This window comes from Oreochromis niloticus, linkage group LG4, assembly GCF_001858045.2.
Source record: "Oreochromis niloticus isolate F11D_XX linkage group LG4, O_niloticus_UMD_NMBU, whole genome shotgun sequence".
Lineage (NCBI taxonomy): Eukaryota > Metazoa > Chordata > Actinopteri > Cichliformes > Cichlidae > Oreochromis > Oreochromis niloticus.
Genome location: NC_031969.2, coordinates 27,470,460 through 27,486,238, shown reverse-complemented (window position 1 = coordinate 27,486,238; position 15,779 = coordinate 27,470,460). Strand labels below are relative to the sequence as shown.

At 39.0% G+C, this 15,779-nt stretch overlaps 1 protein-coding gene across 1 annotated transcript; it reads left to right on the top strand.

The window, feature by feature from the left end:
- Positions 1-5,639: 5,639 nt before the first annotated feature.
- Positions 5,640-8,720, top strand: rpl19 (ribosomal protein L19). Its single transcript, XM_003442012.3, has 6 exons — positions 5,640-5,739; positions 6,122-6,228; positions 7,103-7,225; positions 7,350-7,470; positions 7,697-7,807; positions 8,528-8,720. Exons 1-6 carry the CDS (start codon positions 5,735-5,737, stop codon positions 8,649-8,651), a joined length of 591 nt encoding a protein of 196 aa, XP_003442060.1. The 5' UTR covers positions 5,640-5,734; the 3' UTR covers positions 8,652-8,720.
- Positions 8,721-15,779: the final 7,059 nt, after the last annotated feature.

Genomic DNA, 15,779 nt, shown 5'->3' with positions numbered 1-15,779 from the left:
TGGAACATCTCTGCATCACTCGCTGCTTGAAGAGTGCCGAGCAACTTCACAAAGACACGACACATGCTGGACACCATTTGTTCAAGTTCCTTGCAGCAGGCAGGTGCTTTAGTGCTATAAAAGCATCCACAAACAGATTGAAACTCAAATTCTTCACAACAGCTGCGACACCACTAAACTGTACTTCATGTACGGTCCTGATGTGCAATATTCTTATGTTCAATTTTACAGGTTTATGACAAAAACTGTGCACCAGAAGCTACTTAGCCATGGACACCCATGCCATGAAGCACATGGTGCACAGTTTTTCTGCTGATGTTAAAGACAGAGGACATTTGGAACTCTGTCAGCAGATGGTTGGCCACTTTTGCACACTATGCACCAGAGGGGTTAGGGAGCCACTAACTTTATTTGATCTCCCACTTTGTGTCTGAGTTGCTGTGGTCCCTAAAAATATCCACTTTGCTTTGCTCTAATTGAAAGATTAAGCGGTGTGGTCCAACACTTCTGTTCCTATACATCATGTGACGTTGCTTCCACACTGACAATAAAGGTCTCGTATACTGAATCTGACCAAAAAATATATTCATAATATTCAAGATCTTTAGAAAAGTTTAATCTCAAAATGTTTTTTTTTCATGCTGTCTGATAGTCTCTGTGCCAAATCTAAAGAAATAAAGCATCTGTTTTTCAGGACTTGTTGTTTAAGCAGTGCATTGTTGGGGACATCATTTTAAGAGGACAGTTAGTGTGGCTATAAAGGCACTATGGCTTATTTTATAGTTCCTGAATGGACCATTTAAAAAAAATTAGCTACTGGTCTTCCTTTAGAATTTTTACATCTTCATGAAGTCTTACAATAAGAATGTTCACTTCTTCTGCCAATACTTTTTTGATGGAGCCACGATGAAGATATGCTAAGTTAACTGGAAATCAAATATCTGAAATCCTGAAAGATGCCTTTATTTTTAATCTATTTGTTCACCCTGTGCTACTACTCTAAAACTCTTTAGTGGCTTTTGTGAATCAGCTCAGAATAATAAAAGATAAGAACTGTGAACCTTTTTTTTCACCTATCCCCACTGAGAGTGCATGTGTTTGTTTTCTGCTGAACCTTTGACTGACGTCAAAACTCACCAGAAAGTCTTACTGCTCTGGTTTTTCTCCTTTTTAGCTGTTTGCTGAAGTTCATCATGCAGTTTTAACTCACATCTATTGATGCAAACTTCCACATTTCTGTGATACTTCATGGAGATTGTATAGTCAAAGAGTATCCCCTAAAAAAGGAGCTGAAACACCTTAAAAGGTTGTAAAAATTCAATTCAAGTGCAAGTGCAAGTCTCTGAGGGTCCATTTGGTATTTGATTCCTGCACATTATTCAGTGTGGCATTTTCAGATGTTTATACGGCTAACTGTTATAGCGAATTATTCCCACCTCAAGTGCATGGCTGAAATCGAAATGAGCAGCCGGTTCCCAAAATTATCGTTAGGTTTGGGTGTTGATGAGTTTTAGATGACGACAGTCACGGAAATGCAATAAACACTGAGTTCACAGAGCATTGATGATATCCGTGTAAATCTGAATAAACAAAGGGATGATTCATCCACCTCCTCCTCTCGTATCAACCAGTCACAAAGGAAAATGAACCCCACACCTGCAGCAGTCTTTGATAAAGCCCTTCTGGGGGGAAATCAGTGTGACGTCCTGATTCCAGTTGATGCCATTGGACTGAACACCCACAAGATCATCCTCTGCGGCTGCAGCTCATACTTCCGCTGAGCTCAGTTTTGCATGGGAGGAAGAAGCAAAAAAGGATCACATTTTACTTTTGAAGTTATGGTAGTCATGTCTCTGAACAGTCCCTTTAACTCTCCTGCAGCAACTGGCTGACATACTCCTCCAAGAAGAACATAATGTGCAGCAGGAGAGCAGGACTTTCAGGCTAGCCTCTCGTGTTTTTTTTTTTTTTATCTTTCTACTGCTGCCCAAGGTAGCTCAAGGTAGTCAGCTCTAGTATCCATTTACTTTTCCACAAGGATCAACACTCTAATGAATGTGCAGCCATGACATTTTAATTCAATACATGGTAATTTTCTTGGCTCTTTGGTTTCTGCCTGCTGTGTTTTTGTGTCCTTTTATGTGAGTGACAATTTCATGAACAATATGAAAGAAATCTCACAGATAGGAGTTTAAATTCACTATCATCGAAATCCCGATGATTTCAACATTAAAAATATCACTCACTGTAGCATCCTGGTGCTCACAGGAGGATTCAGTAGATTCCCTACTGGCTCAGTACAGTAACAGTGAAGAGAGACTTTCAGTGATGTTGATACTACAGAAGACGAATCAATACTTTTTGACCCATTAAATGTTACAGTATAACAACAGCCAATTAATTGCAGCTGTTAATGGCAGGGATTCAAATCTTGAGGGAAGCAAGAGTACAGGGCTGATTTAAAGTTGAAAATGTGTCTCAGTCAGGAGTGAGTGAACAAACGCTACGGAAACACTTATTTATTCTAAGCTGTGGATTCATAAGAAATTAGAGATGCCCGTTGTACACCTATAAACATTTACTGAATTATTAGATAGAATCAAGATTGGCATTATTATAATTTGTTTGAAGCATTAGGTTTCGATAATGCTAATTAGATGCGAGATTGCATTGCAAATGAGCAGCCTTTTGTTCGATATTTGTTAAGGGAAGGCATTTTTGTTTCCCCTGCACAGCAAAAACTTAACCCAAACTGGGGTGTTATTTGCACCAGAGGACATCAGAGACTAGGCACCGAGGCCTCCAAAAGCCATGGCAGTTCAGATGAGCTATATTGCTTCTCTTCCTGGGCAGACAGTGGCCCAACACAAAGTTCATGGAGTTTACAGATTGTTTTCTCTCTTGCTGGATGACACATTCCTCTGCAGTGAGGAGGAGAGTTGATGATCTAGTACTTTGTGTTGAACTTCCCCCTCAGATGGTGATTTTCACTCATATTACCTGAGGTGAAGAAGTCACACAAGTGGTCCTCATTCACCCACACAACAAGTTTGCAGTGTTGCCATAGTGATGGGCTGCTGCTCCTGGTGTGGATGAAAAGCAGAGGATACTATAACAGCAGTCTTACTAAGTGGCCGGTCAAATGGTAATGTATCAGATGGCTATTTTTTGTAAGTCTATTCATAAGAATCCCACTCACTAACCAACTTTATTTTTAAAGAAGACAGTCATATATAAGGTGTTAAAAGATCAGCAAGGTAAGATTAACCCGTTAAGGGATTTAAAAACATACAATAAATTCTTAAAGACACAAAGGAAGCCAGTGTAGGGAGGCCAGAACAGGGGAGATATGCTTCAGCTTATGGGTTCTGGTAAGAAGGCGAGCAGCTGCATTTTGGACTTACTGAAGGGGAGAAAGGAGGCCTGATTTCTACCATTAGAGTAAACAACATGAAAGCATGGATCAATTCTGCTGTATATCAAAGGTTCAGGTTGCTGGCGGTGATGTGATGGTATGGGGGAGGCTTTTTGGCACATTTTGTGCCCATTAGACATTATTTAAATGCCACCCTACTTGAGTATTGTTGCTGACCATGTTCATCCCTTTATGAGCACAGTGTACCATCTTCCAAAGACTGCTTCTAGTAGAATAACAAAGCTCAAACTACATGTTTTCGAGTAGCTGAAAATGATCTTTATTTGTCATTCTTGACACTCCTGATTCTCAATCACACTTTAGCTATTTTTCTCAGCAGGTTAATTATTTACTCAGCAGCTTTTACACCTTTACATGGTGAATTTCACACTACATCACTCACAGTTCAGACAGTGTGAAGATAATTATATTTTGTGCAATATTATGGGAAAAAATTCTGCTTGCATTTCTTGTTGGAAATAGCAATTATTTTTCTACACTGGTTATGGAACGAAAGGAGACCACGTTGTTTGATGTAAATGAAAATGATCAACCTACAGCGGGCTAAATTCAAAGATAACCAAATAAAGTGAACAATGTTGCCTCAGGCTAGTGTGTTTTGTCAAAATTTTATTGCATCAACTCAAAATGGTACTCAGTAGTTCATATGGTTCCTACGTGCTTGTGTGCATGCCTGACAATGTTGTGAAAAAAGCTAAACTAATAAAATGAAGGATGCATTCTGGCTGGATATTCTCCCACATCTGAACCAAGGGCTCACTGAGATCTTGCACTGTCTGGTGTGCAAATTGGTGGTTTTAGATGGACAGAAAGATAATGACCCAGATGTGTTCAACTGGATTTAGGTCAGGCGAGAGTGCATACTCTTTCAACATGGTCGGGGGTTGTCATGCATCAAGACAAACCCAGGACCTACTGCACCTGCACTTTGTGTTTCTCCATGGATATGCCTCTCCACAACATCACAGATCCACCACCAAATCAGTCATGCAGAAGGATGTTACAGGCAGCATAATGTTCTCCACAGCTTCTCCAGACACTTCCAGATCTATCACGTATCACCAGTGATGGACCGGCCACAGGGCCCATTAGAGACACAGGGCCCATTAGAGACACAGGGCCCATTAGAGGACACCTAGTTCTCAGGCCACCATCATGAGGAGTATTTGTGATTGCTAAGTCAGAGGCATTCACACTAGTGGCCTACTGATGGTCATTTTGTAGCGCTCTCGCAGTGCTCGTCCTCTTCCTCCTTTAACAAAAGAGCAGACACTGGTCCTGCAGATGGTTTAAGGACCTTCTACAGCTCTGACTAGCTCTCCTAGAGTAACTGCCTGTCTCCTGGAATCTCCTCCATGCTCTTGAGACTATGTTGGGAGAGACAGCAAACCTTCTGGCAATGGCACATATTAATGTGCCACCCTGGACAAGTTGGACTACCTGTGCTACTGGTCCAGGTTTTGCTTTTGTCTTACCACTTGTGACACTGACCCTAGTCAAATGCCAGACTACTGAAAAAGGGTGAAAAGAAATGAGGAGGGAAAAAATGTCAGTGACATGTAACACTATTCCTTTTCAGGGGTTTGTCTCATTGCTCCTTGTCTAGTGCACCTGTTGTAGGTTTAATTATCACCAAAGCAGCTGAAACTGATTAACAATTGCTAACATGATCAGATCAATATTCCAGACGTTTAATGACTTGATGCTATACTACTATATGCTATATTAATTTTTTAATATTAAAAAAATTGTCATTGTCATTTCAGTTACGTTGTCCTTTCATTGACACGAACGCAACACCACTTGCAGGATGATAAAAGAGAGACTGTCCTGTAATTTTTTAAAGGAAAAACTAACCTTTAGGATTTAAAGTGAAACTAAGAATAGAAAAAGTTATTAAAAGTTATTAAAGTATTTTTTTTAACGTTCACGATTTGTTCGCGTTTTTGTCTCAACATCGCTATCATGTGGTGTAACGTCAAAAAACACCCAATTACTTATCCACCCATAATGCAGTGCAGCAATGTTGGGCAGTGCCATTATTTGGCAAAAGGGGATATCACCGATATAAACTTTTAAGATGCGATAAAGACTTCCTTTCTCTCTGTCACTTTCCAATCTATTTATTGTTCCAATATGAATATATAGTAACATTATGTAAAAATTAAGGTGATAATAACGTCCATTATTGTATGGATCGGCATCGAGCTGTTTCACAGATCAGAGATGGACTCTCCTCAGAAATGGTAGCTTCCGGTCCGTCTCTGAAGCCTTCCTTTTCCTACTGAAGTAGCAGCCATGAGGTAGGAGCCGAGTGGACTCCATAGTAAAAGTCAAAATTTAAGCGTTAAAATGTACAGATTTCAATTTCGTACCATTTTATTAAGACACACAAAGTCCCTTTTTATCAATATATAAAGTTTATAGATCTGTCCAAAGTTAGCATGGTATGTTTTTACGGTGCTTTGTGTAACACGATGTAGTAGACGGAGAGGCCATGTTGTCAGCCCGGCTGGTAGTTAGCCGCACAGCTAGCTTTTAACTAAGCCTCTCGTATTTCTTTGGTGTGTTAACAACACTTTTACCGCCTTAAAAAGACATTACGCTTTTAAGACTATAGAAACAGATGTTGAAGGTCTAATCGCAGCTGTAATTCTGACCGCTGGTTGTTTGTGCCTCCCGCAGCATGCTCAGGCTCCAGAAGAGGCTGGCCTCCAGCGTACTACGCTGCGGCAAGAAGAAGGTCTGGCTGGACCCCAATGAGACCAACGAGATCGCCAACGCCAACTCCCGTAAGCAGAACAAAAAGTAGTTTGTCCTTTAAGCCTTGTTAGCGGCTCAGTTTAAAAGTTCACTGGCTCATGCAAAGTTATCTACACGTGTGTGCCCAAAACTGAGCCAGAGGATCAGCTCAGCTAAATAAATTAAGTGGCCTGCATCCTCGATGCACAGTGAATTTATTACATCACAATCTTACAGGTGAACTCCAGTGTTAATGTGTATCAACACTGAAGACTAAGGCAGCAGGCCTCAGTTTGATTTGGCAGGGTTTTTAGGTCAGACGCCCTTCTGAAGGGATTCTTGTGGAGCTGCTAAATATTTGAATATTCACTTCACTAATGGTGTATATGTTATTTAAAAAAATGTAGTGTTTCAACTTTACGTCAGTGTCTTCAGATAATGCTGCTGCTGATACATGTACTGCAGAAATTAGACAGTGTGTACTCTTAATACTGATGCTGAGAGAACCATGGGATTTAAATCTGTTTCATTTTTTTAAATTTCAATAATTTATTAGTTTCTTAGGGTAAATGGTTGTTAAGTAATTCAATGCAGTGTTGACCAAAATAATTGTGATCAATTTTTTGCTTTACTGGAGCAGCTTTAATTTATATTAAACCAATATGAGTCAGTGACATGAGTATGAAGTAATGTACATGTACAGTGTCTAGTATTTAACTGCAGCGTAAGTACTCTGGAGCAGTTCTGGTTTTTAGTTTGGTTTTTTGGGGGGTGGAAATTTTTTATATTAGTTAACTCTTCTGTACTTGGTGAATGAATTGTGGATATCCGAGGATCATACTCAGCACTGCTTTGATAGATAGAAACCACACAGGTGGTATTCATTGCATCCCATCCTCTCACTTTATTTCCTTCCATTTTCAGGCCAGCAGATCCGTAAACTGGTAAAGGATGGTCTTATCATCCGCAAACCTGTTACGGTCCACTCCAGGGCCCGCTGCCGCAAGAACACACTGGCACGTCGCAAGGGAAGACACACGGGCTACGGTAGGTTAAAACTTGCAAAGCAGAAAGTGATTACATTTTTAAGATGATAATGAACAACAAAGCTAATTTAAAATCAGTTTGCATTATCATTGGTAGTTGACTTGTCTTTTTATTGCCTGTCCAGGTAAGAGAAAGGGTACTGCCAACGCCCGTATGCCCGAGAAGCTCACCTGGATGCGCCGCATGAGGATCTTGCGTCGTCTGCTGCGTCGCTACAGGGAGTCCAAGAAGATTGACAGGCACATGTAGGTTCTGCAGTGGTTTAATAAAGACTCTCTGGACACTCTGAAATGTGGTTGATTTTTAGTTAATAAAGTCAGCTCAGTGAAACTTGCTGATATTTACAGAATTATTCAAGGGTTAAAGAATTTGCTTTTAAATCCTTTGCCCTCACTTTGTGTGGGTGGGCGTTGTTGTTGTTTTTATTTAATTGTGATGCCTTTCATTTATTTTCCTCATGATTCGTTTCAGGTACCACAGCCTCTACCTGAGGGCCAAGGGTAATGTGTTCAAGAACAAGCGCATCCTTATGGAGCACATTCACAAGCTGAAGGCAGACAAGGCCCGCAAGAAGCTCCTGGCGTAAGTATTTTACTACTTATTTGGGACAACGAGGCCTATTTGTGGCATCTGGATTGTCTTGAAAGTCCAGGTTAAAACATGTGCCCTGAACACACAAAGTCTAAAAAGACAAAACAAAATATTTCAGTAAAGTGAAAAGAAAAACTCAAATAGAAATAAATAAGCTCAGCAAATTAAAATCTAAATCAACTGCAGGGCAAAACTTGAAGTAAAATAGCTTGATAAAATACAGCAGCACAAGTAGCAGTGGAGGGTTCTTCAGACAAGAGCACAGAGATTTATCTGCTGCACAGATGTGCTCTGTGGAGAGTTACTGCTTAAGGTCTGAAAGATTTCCGGTGTCTGTTCTTGTGACAACAAAACTGAATCTGAAGCTGAAGTGCTGAGGGTGGGTTACGATAGATCGGTTTGTTAGAAAACTTCATAGCGACTGTGAAGGAGTTTTGTTTGTTGGGTGTTAGCATTACTAATGATCTGTGGATTGTGTTGAATATCTCTGCATCTTTATATCATTTAGCAGTTGTGAGGGCAGAACAAAAAGATCAGTGTTTTTGTTCCGCCCTCACATAAAGGATGTTTTCAGTCTTTAGTGTGTCAGTTTTCAGGATTTATTCAACTAAAAACAAAACACACTGATGTTAAACATCTTTGGTGAAAGAGCTGTGGTGGCTGTGATTATGCACTGTATGAACACACGTGTCTCTCCTGTTTGTCCTGCAGCGATCAGGCCGAGGCTCGTCGTTCCAAGACAAGAGAGGCCCGCAAGCGCCGAGAGGAGCGTCTCCAGGCCAAGAAGGAGGAGATCATCAAGAACTTGTCCAAGGAGGAGGAGACAAAGAAGTAATCTGGCTTTTTATGTCCTGCCTGATTGCCACCTGTCAAGTGCTGATAATAAAAGTGTACATAAACACAACAGTAGTCTTGTGTATTTACTTCCATCATGATGACACTAATGCATTACCAATGTCTTTTAATTGAGAAAACCTGAAGGCTTAACACACGATGATGTGTTTTATTGCATGCATCCAAATATCCATCTGTGTGCACGTACACTCAATAAATGTGCATATACTTGATAACAGTCAATATTAGGTATGTGTGCCAAGTCTAAAAAGCAACTGACCCCAGTTGCAAGTAAGGTAAATAATTTTATGAGCATTAAAAACACTTCATAGATGTGAGATGTATTCCCTTCTGTTCTACAAAGTAACATTTTTAGTGTGTGGTTACAATGTTTTGCTGAAAGTTTGTGTTTAGCATTTTTCCACTTAATTTAGAGCTGGTTCAATGTTTAAAATATACGTTGGATCTGGTGATTTAAAAAAAAAAAAAAAAACTGAAACCAGCAGGGTGGCACAACATTGCTGGTCCCCAGTGTTATCAGATAGCCATTGAAAGAAATTCTTGTATGATTTATAAATTAAAGCTACTCTAGCTTCCAGAAAGTGATATAGGCCTCCCAAAGCTGTAACAATATGGCCTCATTCCTAATTTACTCTGCAACAGAACTACACCAGTCAAAACAGTATAGGTGGAGTTTACATTAGAAGCAAAACAAACTGCATGCTGATAAAAAGTTTACCGTATAAAAATATTTAAGTGATTGATCCTCACATGTAATACTGTCTCGGCAAGTTCACCAGAGGACACGAGAGAAGGAGTGCGGGGCTTCTGATCGACCACAGAAAATTGATGGATGGCCTTGTTTTCCTAAATCTCTTGAGTCCCCCTTCAGTTGCATGACTGAATAACTTTGTACTCTATGTAATAAAGATACATTTTTTAAATTTTATACATTTCCTAAAACCCGTGATGCCTAATTATTACAGAAAAGCTTGAACAAACCATTTCTTTTGTTTAACCACCATTTGGTCATTGGACCCCCTGACCCCCACTTTTTTTCTAATAAATTTCTGTGGTTATAAAGATTAACTCTGCAGTGACAAAGTACTGCTTTTTAAACTCTTTTGGCCTGGTTCACTAAGTCAAAATAGTAACAAAACTGTTGATTTACTGGCTGATCTACAGTCCTACACATGAATTGTGGATAATGCTTGAAAAAATAAGAAAGCATCTGAATTTTCCTGTCTCCGGGGGATATTTTGAAAAACAAGGGAGTATAAAGGGTCGTATGAAATCAGAATTTAATATCAGAAACACAGAGCTAAAAATTTGCTTAGAGGTAGCAGACATTCAGTAGACTGCTGTGAGATGTGAGTGGGAAGGATACAGTGTTATAAAAATAAACAACATAGTGGTGAACATGTTAAAGCAGCATGTTTGCTTGTTGCTTGTAATGCAAATTAAATTGTTTAACATTATTAATTTGTATACATAGCCATACACTGTGAAAGACAGCTCTGCATTTATACCAGGAATAGAAATATTACTGAAAGGACAACACAGTTTTGGGAGGCACTTGGAGGGCAAAGAAAGGCCCCTGTTTGTCCATGCGTGTTAGTCAACCTTTGAAATGTTTGTCCATACTGCAATTTGTTGGTGGAGGACGATGGAGCTCTGGACCTGGATGGATAAAGCTAATTGTGAGGTGGTCTGTGCAGTTTATATAAGGCTTGTGTGTTTGTAATAATTGTATAGAGAATTTAATAACAATATTTTGTACCCAGTTATTTTACAAAATTAGTATATTAAGTAGTGAAATAAGAATCTGCTACTGCTCTTTTTCTTTCTATCATCCAGTGCTTACTGTTTTGTATTATTTTAGATTGTACTTGAAAAAGCAGTTGCACCGTGCTATACTCTGAAAGTTATAAATGACTGTGTTGACTGCAAAATGTAGAGGGGAGTCCACAGAAGAGGGAGAAGTACTCTCAACAACTGTCGCACACTCCTTTATCATCCTGGGTAACTTTGGTAAAACAGAATTAAATCAAAATCAGCTTATCATTTTAATGATGAAAAGAAAATGTTATTAAAAGATAAAAGTATGCCTTTAAATTGATTGTTTTGTCAAACTGACGTTTCCAAAGTAAACATGCATTACTTTTCATGGCCAGGGGGCAGTGCATTCTCTCTAATGAATGAAAGCAATATTCATCTTACTTGTAGCTGTCCTGTCAGTGGCCCATGTACACACACAAGTACGTTCATACCTACACACTGATATGAATATACAGTGCAAATATCTATATGTGAGGAAGGACAGGACTCAGACTCTTAAGCTACAGCCAATCAGAACACCCGCTAATGGGCCGAGGATAGTGGGAAAGGTCATCGTGGCAGGACCGTAGTGTTCTTTATTACCCAGAGTTCATTGTCATGGGTGTTGTCATGTCTTTTGTCAAGAATGCGCAGACACCCAGTGAGCAAATTAAATTCTTGCGGTTAATTTCTTCACTGTTTATATTGTGTTTGTGTCGTTTGGGCCAACTTTCCAACGCGGTCGCTGTCGTTTGTAAAAACTGACTTTTGAACAAGTTCTTATGACTTACATGTTTTTTTTTGTTGCACTCTGTAGATTTATAGCAGGCAAGGACTATATTTTAGAGATGTATAGTACTGAGTCCTCATTGTTTCTTTAGATTATTTGTTTATTTTAAGTATTGATTTTGTGGCATTATGTTTAAGAAATTAGCAACTTAAGTTAATGTCCAAATATATGTTACATTGCATGTTTATACAGCAGATGGCCATCTTTTTTATTATGATATTTGTTATTTGTTCTAATTACAGAACCTCACCAGTCTGCATAGAAACAAGACCAGAAGTGTTATTTTAATTACATTTTAAATGATTCCCCCTGGTGGCCACATTTTTTAGTGATCCAGCAAATTACCCCTTAAATTCAATGCAACATATCTATCCATCTATCTGAACTAACTGACTCTGAAGAGAAGTTTTATTTATTCAGTATAGAAAATGCATTCTACAAAGATATTTTTTTTTTCTCAATTTTCACAGCTGTTTGTGGTGGAAACATTAAAATGAGAAAAATCCCAAAGGTAATTAAAATCTATAATTCTTGTAAGTCTTAAGAAGCAGAAAATTGTCACTGACTGAATGTTTATGAATGTGCTTGTTTTTTGTGGATCCATGTTTGGATCATGGGTCTCACGTCCTTTGTAACTTGCTTAGTCATGTTTCTCCCTAAATTAGTTTTCCATGTGGCTGTACAATTTAACTTCATCCCCTACGCCTTGTCACCCGTGACTAATCCTGTTGTGATTAATTTTATTTCCTGCTTTCTGAAGAACAGTAATCCTTCAGTGAACTCTCTTAGGCCACTGTCATGACTTCTACTGACCCACAACCCAAACCAGCTCATAGATCTTCAAACTGATGAAAATCTCATGTGTTCTCAATGAACCCGTTAAATGTGTACATAATTTTGATCCAGAAATGGGCAAATAAACTTTGTTATTTTTCAAGGTTTGTTGCCATCTAGTGGTTGCAGCTGATTTCTCAAAAGTTTGATTTGAACCACCTGCAAGAGATGTTTCACTTTTGCAACTTTTAACCACAGTTAAATGAACACACAGCATCTGCAGATGCGCTGCGTTGCACAGTGAACTACTGTTTCTCGGAATCTGTGTATCTAGATTGATTTCAATATTTTGATTTGCCATTATATGTTCTCATGCTTAAAGTTTTTGTTTAACACACATAAACATATATCTGTTATCTACTTTATTTAATAAATTAATGATGAACTTCTAATACTCTGGAACAGAGACTCATGTTTCTCACGTTGGGGGAAGTGTAAATTATGCACTTCCTTTTCCTGTTGTTTATAGGTTCCTCCACAAGATGTGCTTGTCTGCTGATATGATTTGACTGTTTTGGTTGTGATTTTTCTGAGCTGTACAGGGAGGCAATAGATCACGGAGGCATAAAAGTACCAGTCACTAAACAGCCTTGGAATGCACAAGGATCAGCTGTTCCAAACCACATGACCCCAATATTCCCTCCCTTAGGCCCACGTCTTCTGCAACATTCCCATGATAGTCACAGCTGTGGAAGTTGACAATTTAAATTTAAAGGATTGTAGCTTGAGAAAATTCACTAAATATTCCATAAAGTGACCAAGAAGTCCCATAGGCCATAATGACATCCAAGAGAAAGATTTGAGCCAAGCCTCTGCAGATGGAACCAATTAGGGAGAAAAAAAAGCACAATCAAAAAAATAACTAAATAAGTTTTAGTTGTTCCAAACCTAAATTTATTATGAGTGTCATGATCCTGGGTGTTGGACAGAGGGTTTTTCAAGAGGGCTTGAATTATTTTTTATTATTTAACATTCCTTTTGGTTTTTAGTTTGATAATTATTGTTTATTCTAAGTATCCAGAGTCTTTTTTTCAGTTTTTGGTTCTCTGCTTCAGATTTATTTTGTACACTCTCTTATTGTTTTCTTAGCTTTCCCCTTTATGTCCTTCTGTGCCAAGTTTGCATGTTAGTGTTGTCTCTGTCTCCCCTTATCCTTTGTTTAGTCATCCCTCTCTTTTGCGGGTTTCCTCATGCTTGCATTTGTTTCCAGATTTGTGTTTCCAATGTCTGGTTTTCTAGTCTTCCCTGGGTGTTTACATTCGTTCTGTCTTTCTGAGTCAGTATTCCCAGAGTTTACTGGATTCCTGCTGGACTTTGTACCATTAGCATTAAAAGCTTGCCTTAGGTATTATCAACATCCTGCGTTTATGTCTTCAATAAATAGAGCAGAATTTAATAAACAGAAAAAGTAACAATAAGCATTAATGGCCCTAAGCTGTAAACAACAACCCACATAAATACTGCTTATAACAAAGATGGAAAAATCTTTACATACAAGAAGCTGGAACCAGAATATCTAATAACTAATTTGGCTACTACTACTACAACTACTGCACGCTTATCACCACCACCAACACCAGAATCACTGGAACATCCGCTTGTCTTGATAAGACAAGTAATATTTCATGTGTGTCGTGTAATTGTTGATAAGTAAGATGCTATACTTAATTTGCTTGGACATAAAGATTATTTCTTTGTTTTGTTTGGTGTTTTGGTTGTGTTTCTGAAACCCTGGAAATATATTGTGTCCCCATTTGATGTATATAGTAGTGTGAAAAAGTGTTTGCCCCCTTCCTGATTTCCTAGAGTTTTGGATATTTGTCACATTTACATGTTTCAGATCATTAAACAAATTGTAAATATTAGACAAAGATAGCCCGAGTAAATACAAAGTGAACCAGGCCAAAAGAGTTTAAAAAGCAACACATCACGCCCTGATTTAAAGAAACACCAGAGAAACAAAGTCACTGACATTTATCAGCCTGGAAAGAGTTACTAAGTTATTTCTAAGGCTCCAGTAACCAAAGCGAGAGACATTATCCACAAATGGAGAAAACTTGGAAGAGCGGTGAACCTTCCCAGGAGTGATCAGCCTACTAAAGTTACTTCAAGAACACATCGACAACTCATCCAGGAGGACATAAAAGAACCCAGAACAACATTAAAGAACCGCAGGCTTCACATGTCTCAGTTAAGGTCAGAGTTCGTGATTCAACAATAAGACACAGACTGGGAAAAATGGCATCCGTGGGAGATTTCAAGGAGAAAACCACTGCTGACCAAAAAGAACAAAGGCTCATCTCACATTTGAAACTCAAAACTTTTGGGAAAATATTTTGTGAACTGATGAGAAAATAGCTGAACTCTTTGGAAAGTTTGAGTCCTGTCACATCTGGTGTAAAAGTAACACAGCATTTCAGAAAAGGAACATCATACAAACAGTAAAATATGGTGGTGGATGTGTGATGGTCTGGGGCTGTTTGGATGCCTCGGGACCTGACAGACTTGCTGTGTTAAATGGAGCCATGAATTCTGCTGTCTACTAAAGCATCGTGAAGGAGAATGGAAGACTTTACTGTTGCACTGAAAGAATAATGAGCAAGCTGACAGGAAACATGTAGGTGTTTGCAGCATGTGGCCCCTTGACCTCAAAGCCTGAAAGGAAGCTCAGTGTACTTTCAGCAAAAGCCACACCTTGTATAGACATGGAGGAAAAGGCTTTCATTTGGTCTTTTATTACACCATTAATGACACAGTTTTACAGAGGAATCAGATAACCAGCAAGTTATTTGTTATTAAAAGGTGACTTGTTGCACAACCAAGAATCTGAATTTCATTCAGATATTCGTCTCTCTGTCTTGTTACATTTGCACATAGCATGACTTTATGGAGGAAGCACTTTGCACCCCTCCACCCTTTGCTTCCTCCAACCCATCGCTCATCCACTGTCATCCTCCCCGCTGCAATAAACTGTAATAGATTTACTTGCGTCCTCGCACATGCACATTTTAACTGTTTACCATTTTTTAAGAACATACTGACCTTCACAGCTGATCCTGTATAAGCCAGTTTAGACATGTGAAGAATTTGCACAGAACTTTCAATTTTTTGCCAGTTTCTCCTTCTACTCCTGACAGGTGTATGATAAAAAGTTAATAACACAATTTTATGGCATTAGAGAGCCTGAGGGCTTCACACAGGCACAGGGTTACACGATGGTGAGGAACAAGATTATGAATGTCATTATGAAAAGTTACTTTTTTGCCTTTAATGTGGTTAAATAGCTAATGGAGTCTTTGGATGGAAATGGCATTGTCTGTAACAAGCTAATGACTGTTGTGGGAGGCAGCAGGGCAGCCTGTAATGATGGAAAACCAGACGTCTGGGTTATTGAATAATCAGACAGCCACTGAAGCAACGTGTTTGTCTGACTGCCCTATGATACACTAGTGACACTGGTTTCCCCTTTTCTAGTCGTGGCCTAGTCCTTATTGTGGTTATTCTATGCAAATGGAAAACAACATTTTACATATGTTTCTGCTAGTGTCTCATGATGTATGCCAGGTGTAAATGCACATTATCTTCCCAGGACTTCAGCTATCTGCAAAACACTTGACACTTGGAAGTTTTACATACTGTGACAAACACATTACAGCTGCTTACTGGAGTCTGGAGTCACATGATCTG

What these genes read in the sequence shown, in the direction of transcription:
- rpl19 (XM_003442012.3), top strand. An exon ending in AAGAAGATTGACAGGCACAT is followed by an intron (nt 7,471 to 7,696) that starts GTAGGTTCTGCA and finishes GATTCGTTTCAG; the next exon opens with GTACCACAGCCTCTACCTGA. An exon ending in GCCCGCAAGAAGCTCCTGGC is followed by an intron (nt 7,808 to 8,527) that starts GTAAGTATTTTA and finishes TTTGTCCTGCAG; the next exon opens with CGATCAGGCCGAGGCTCGTC.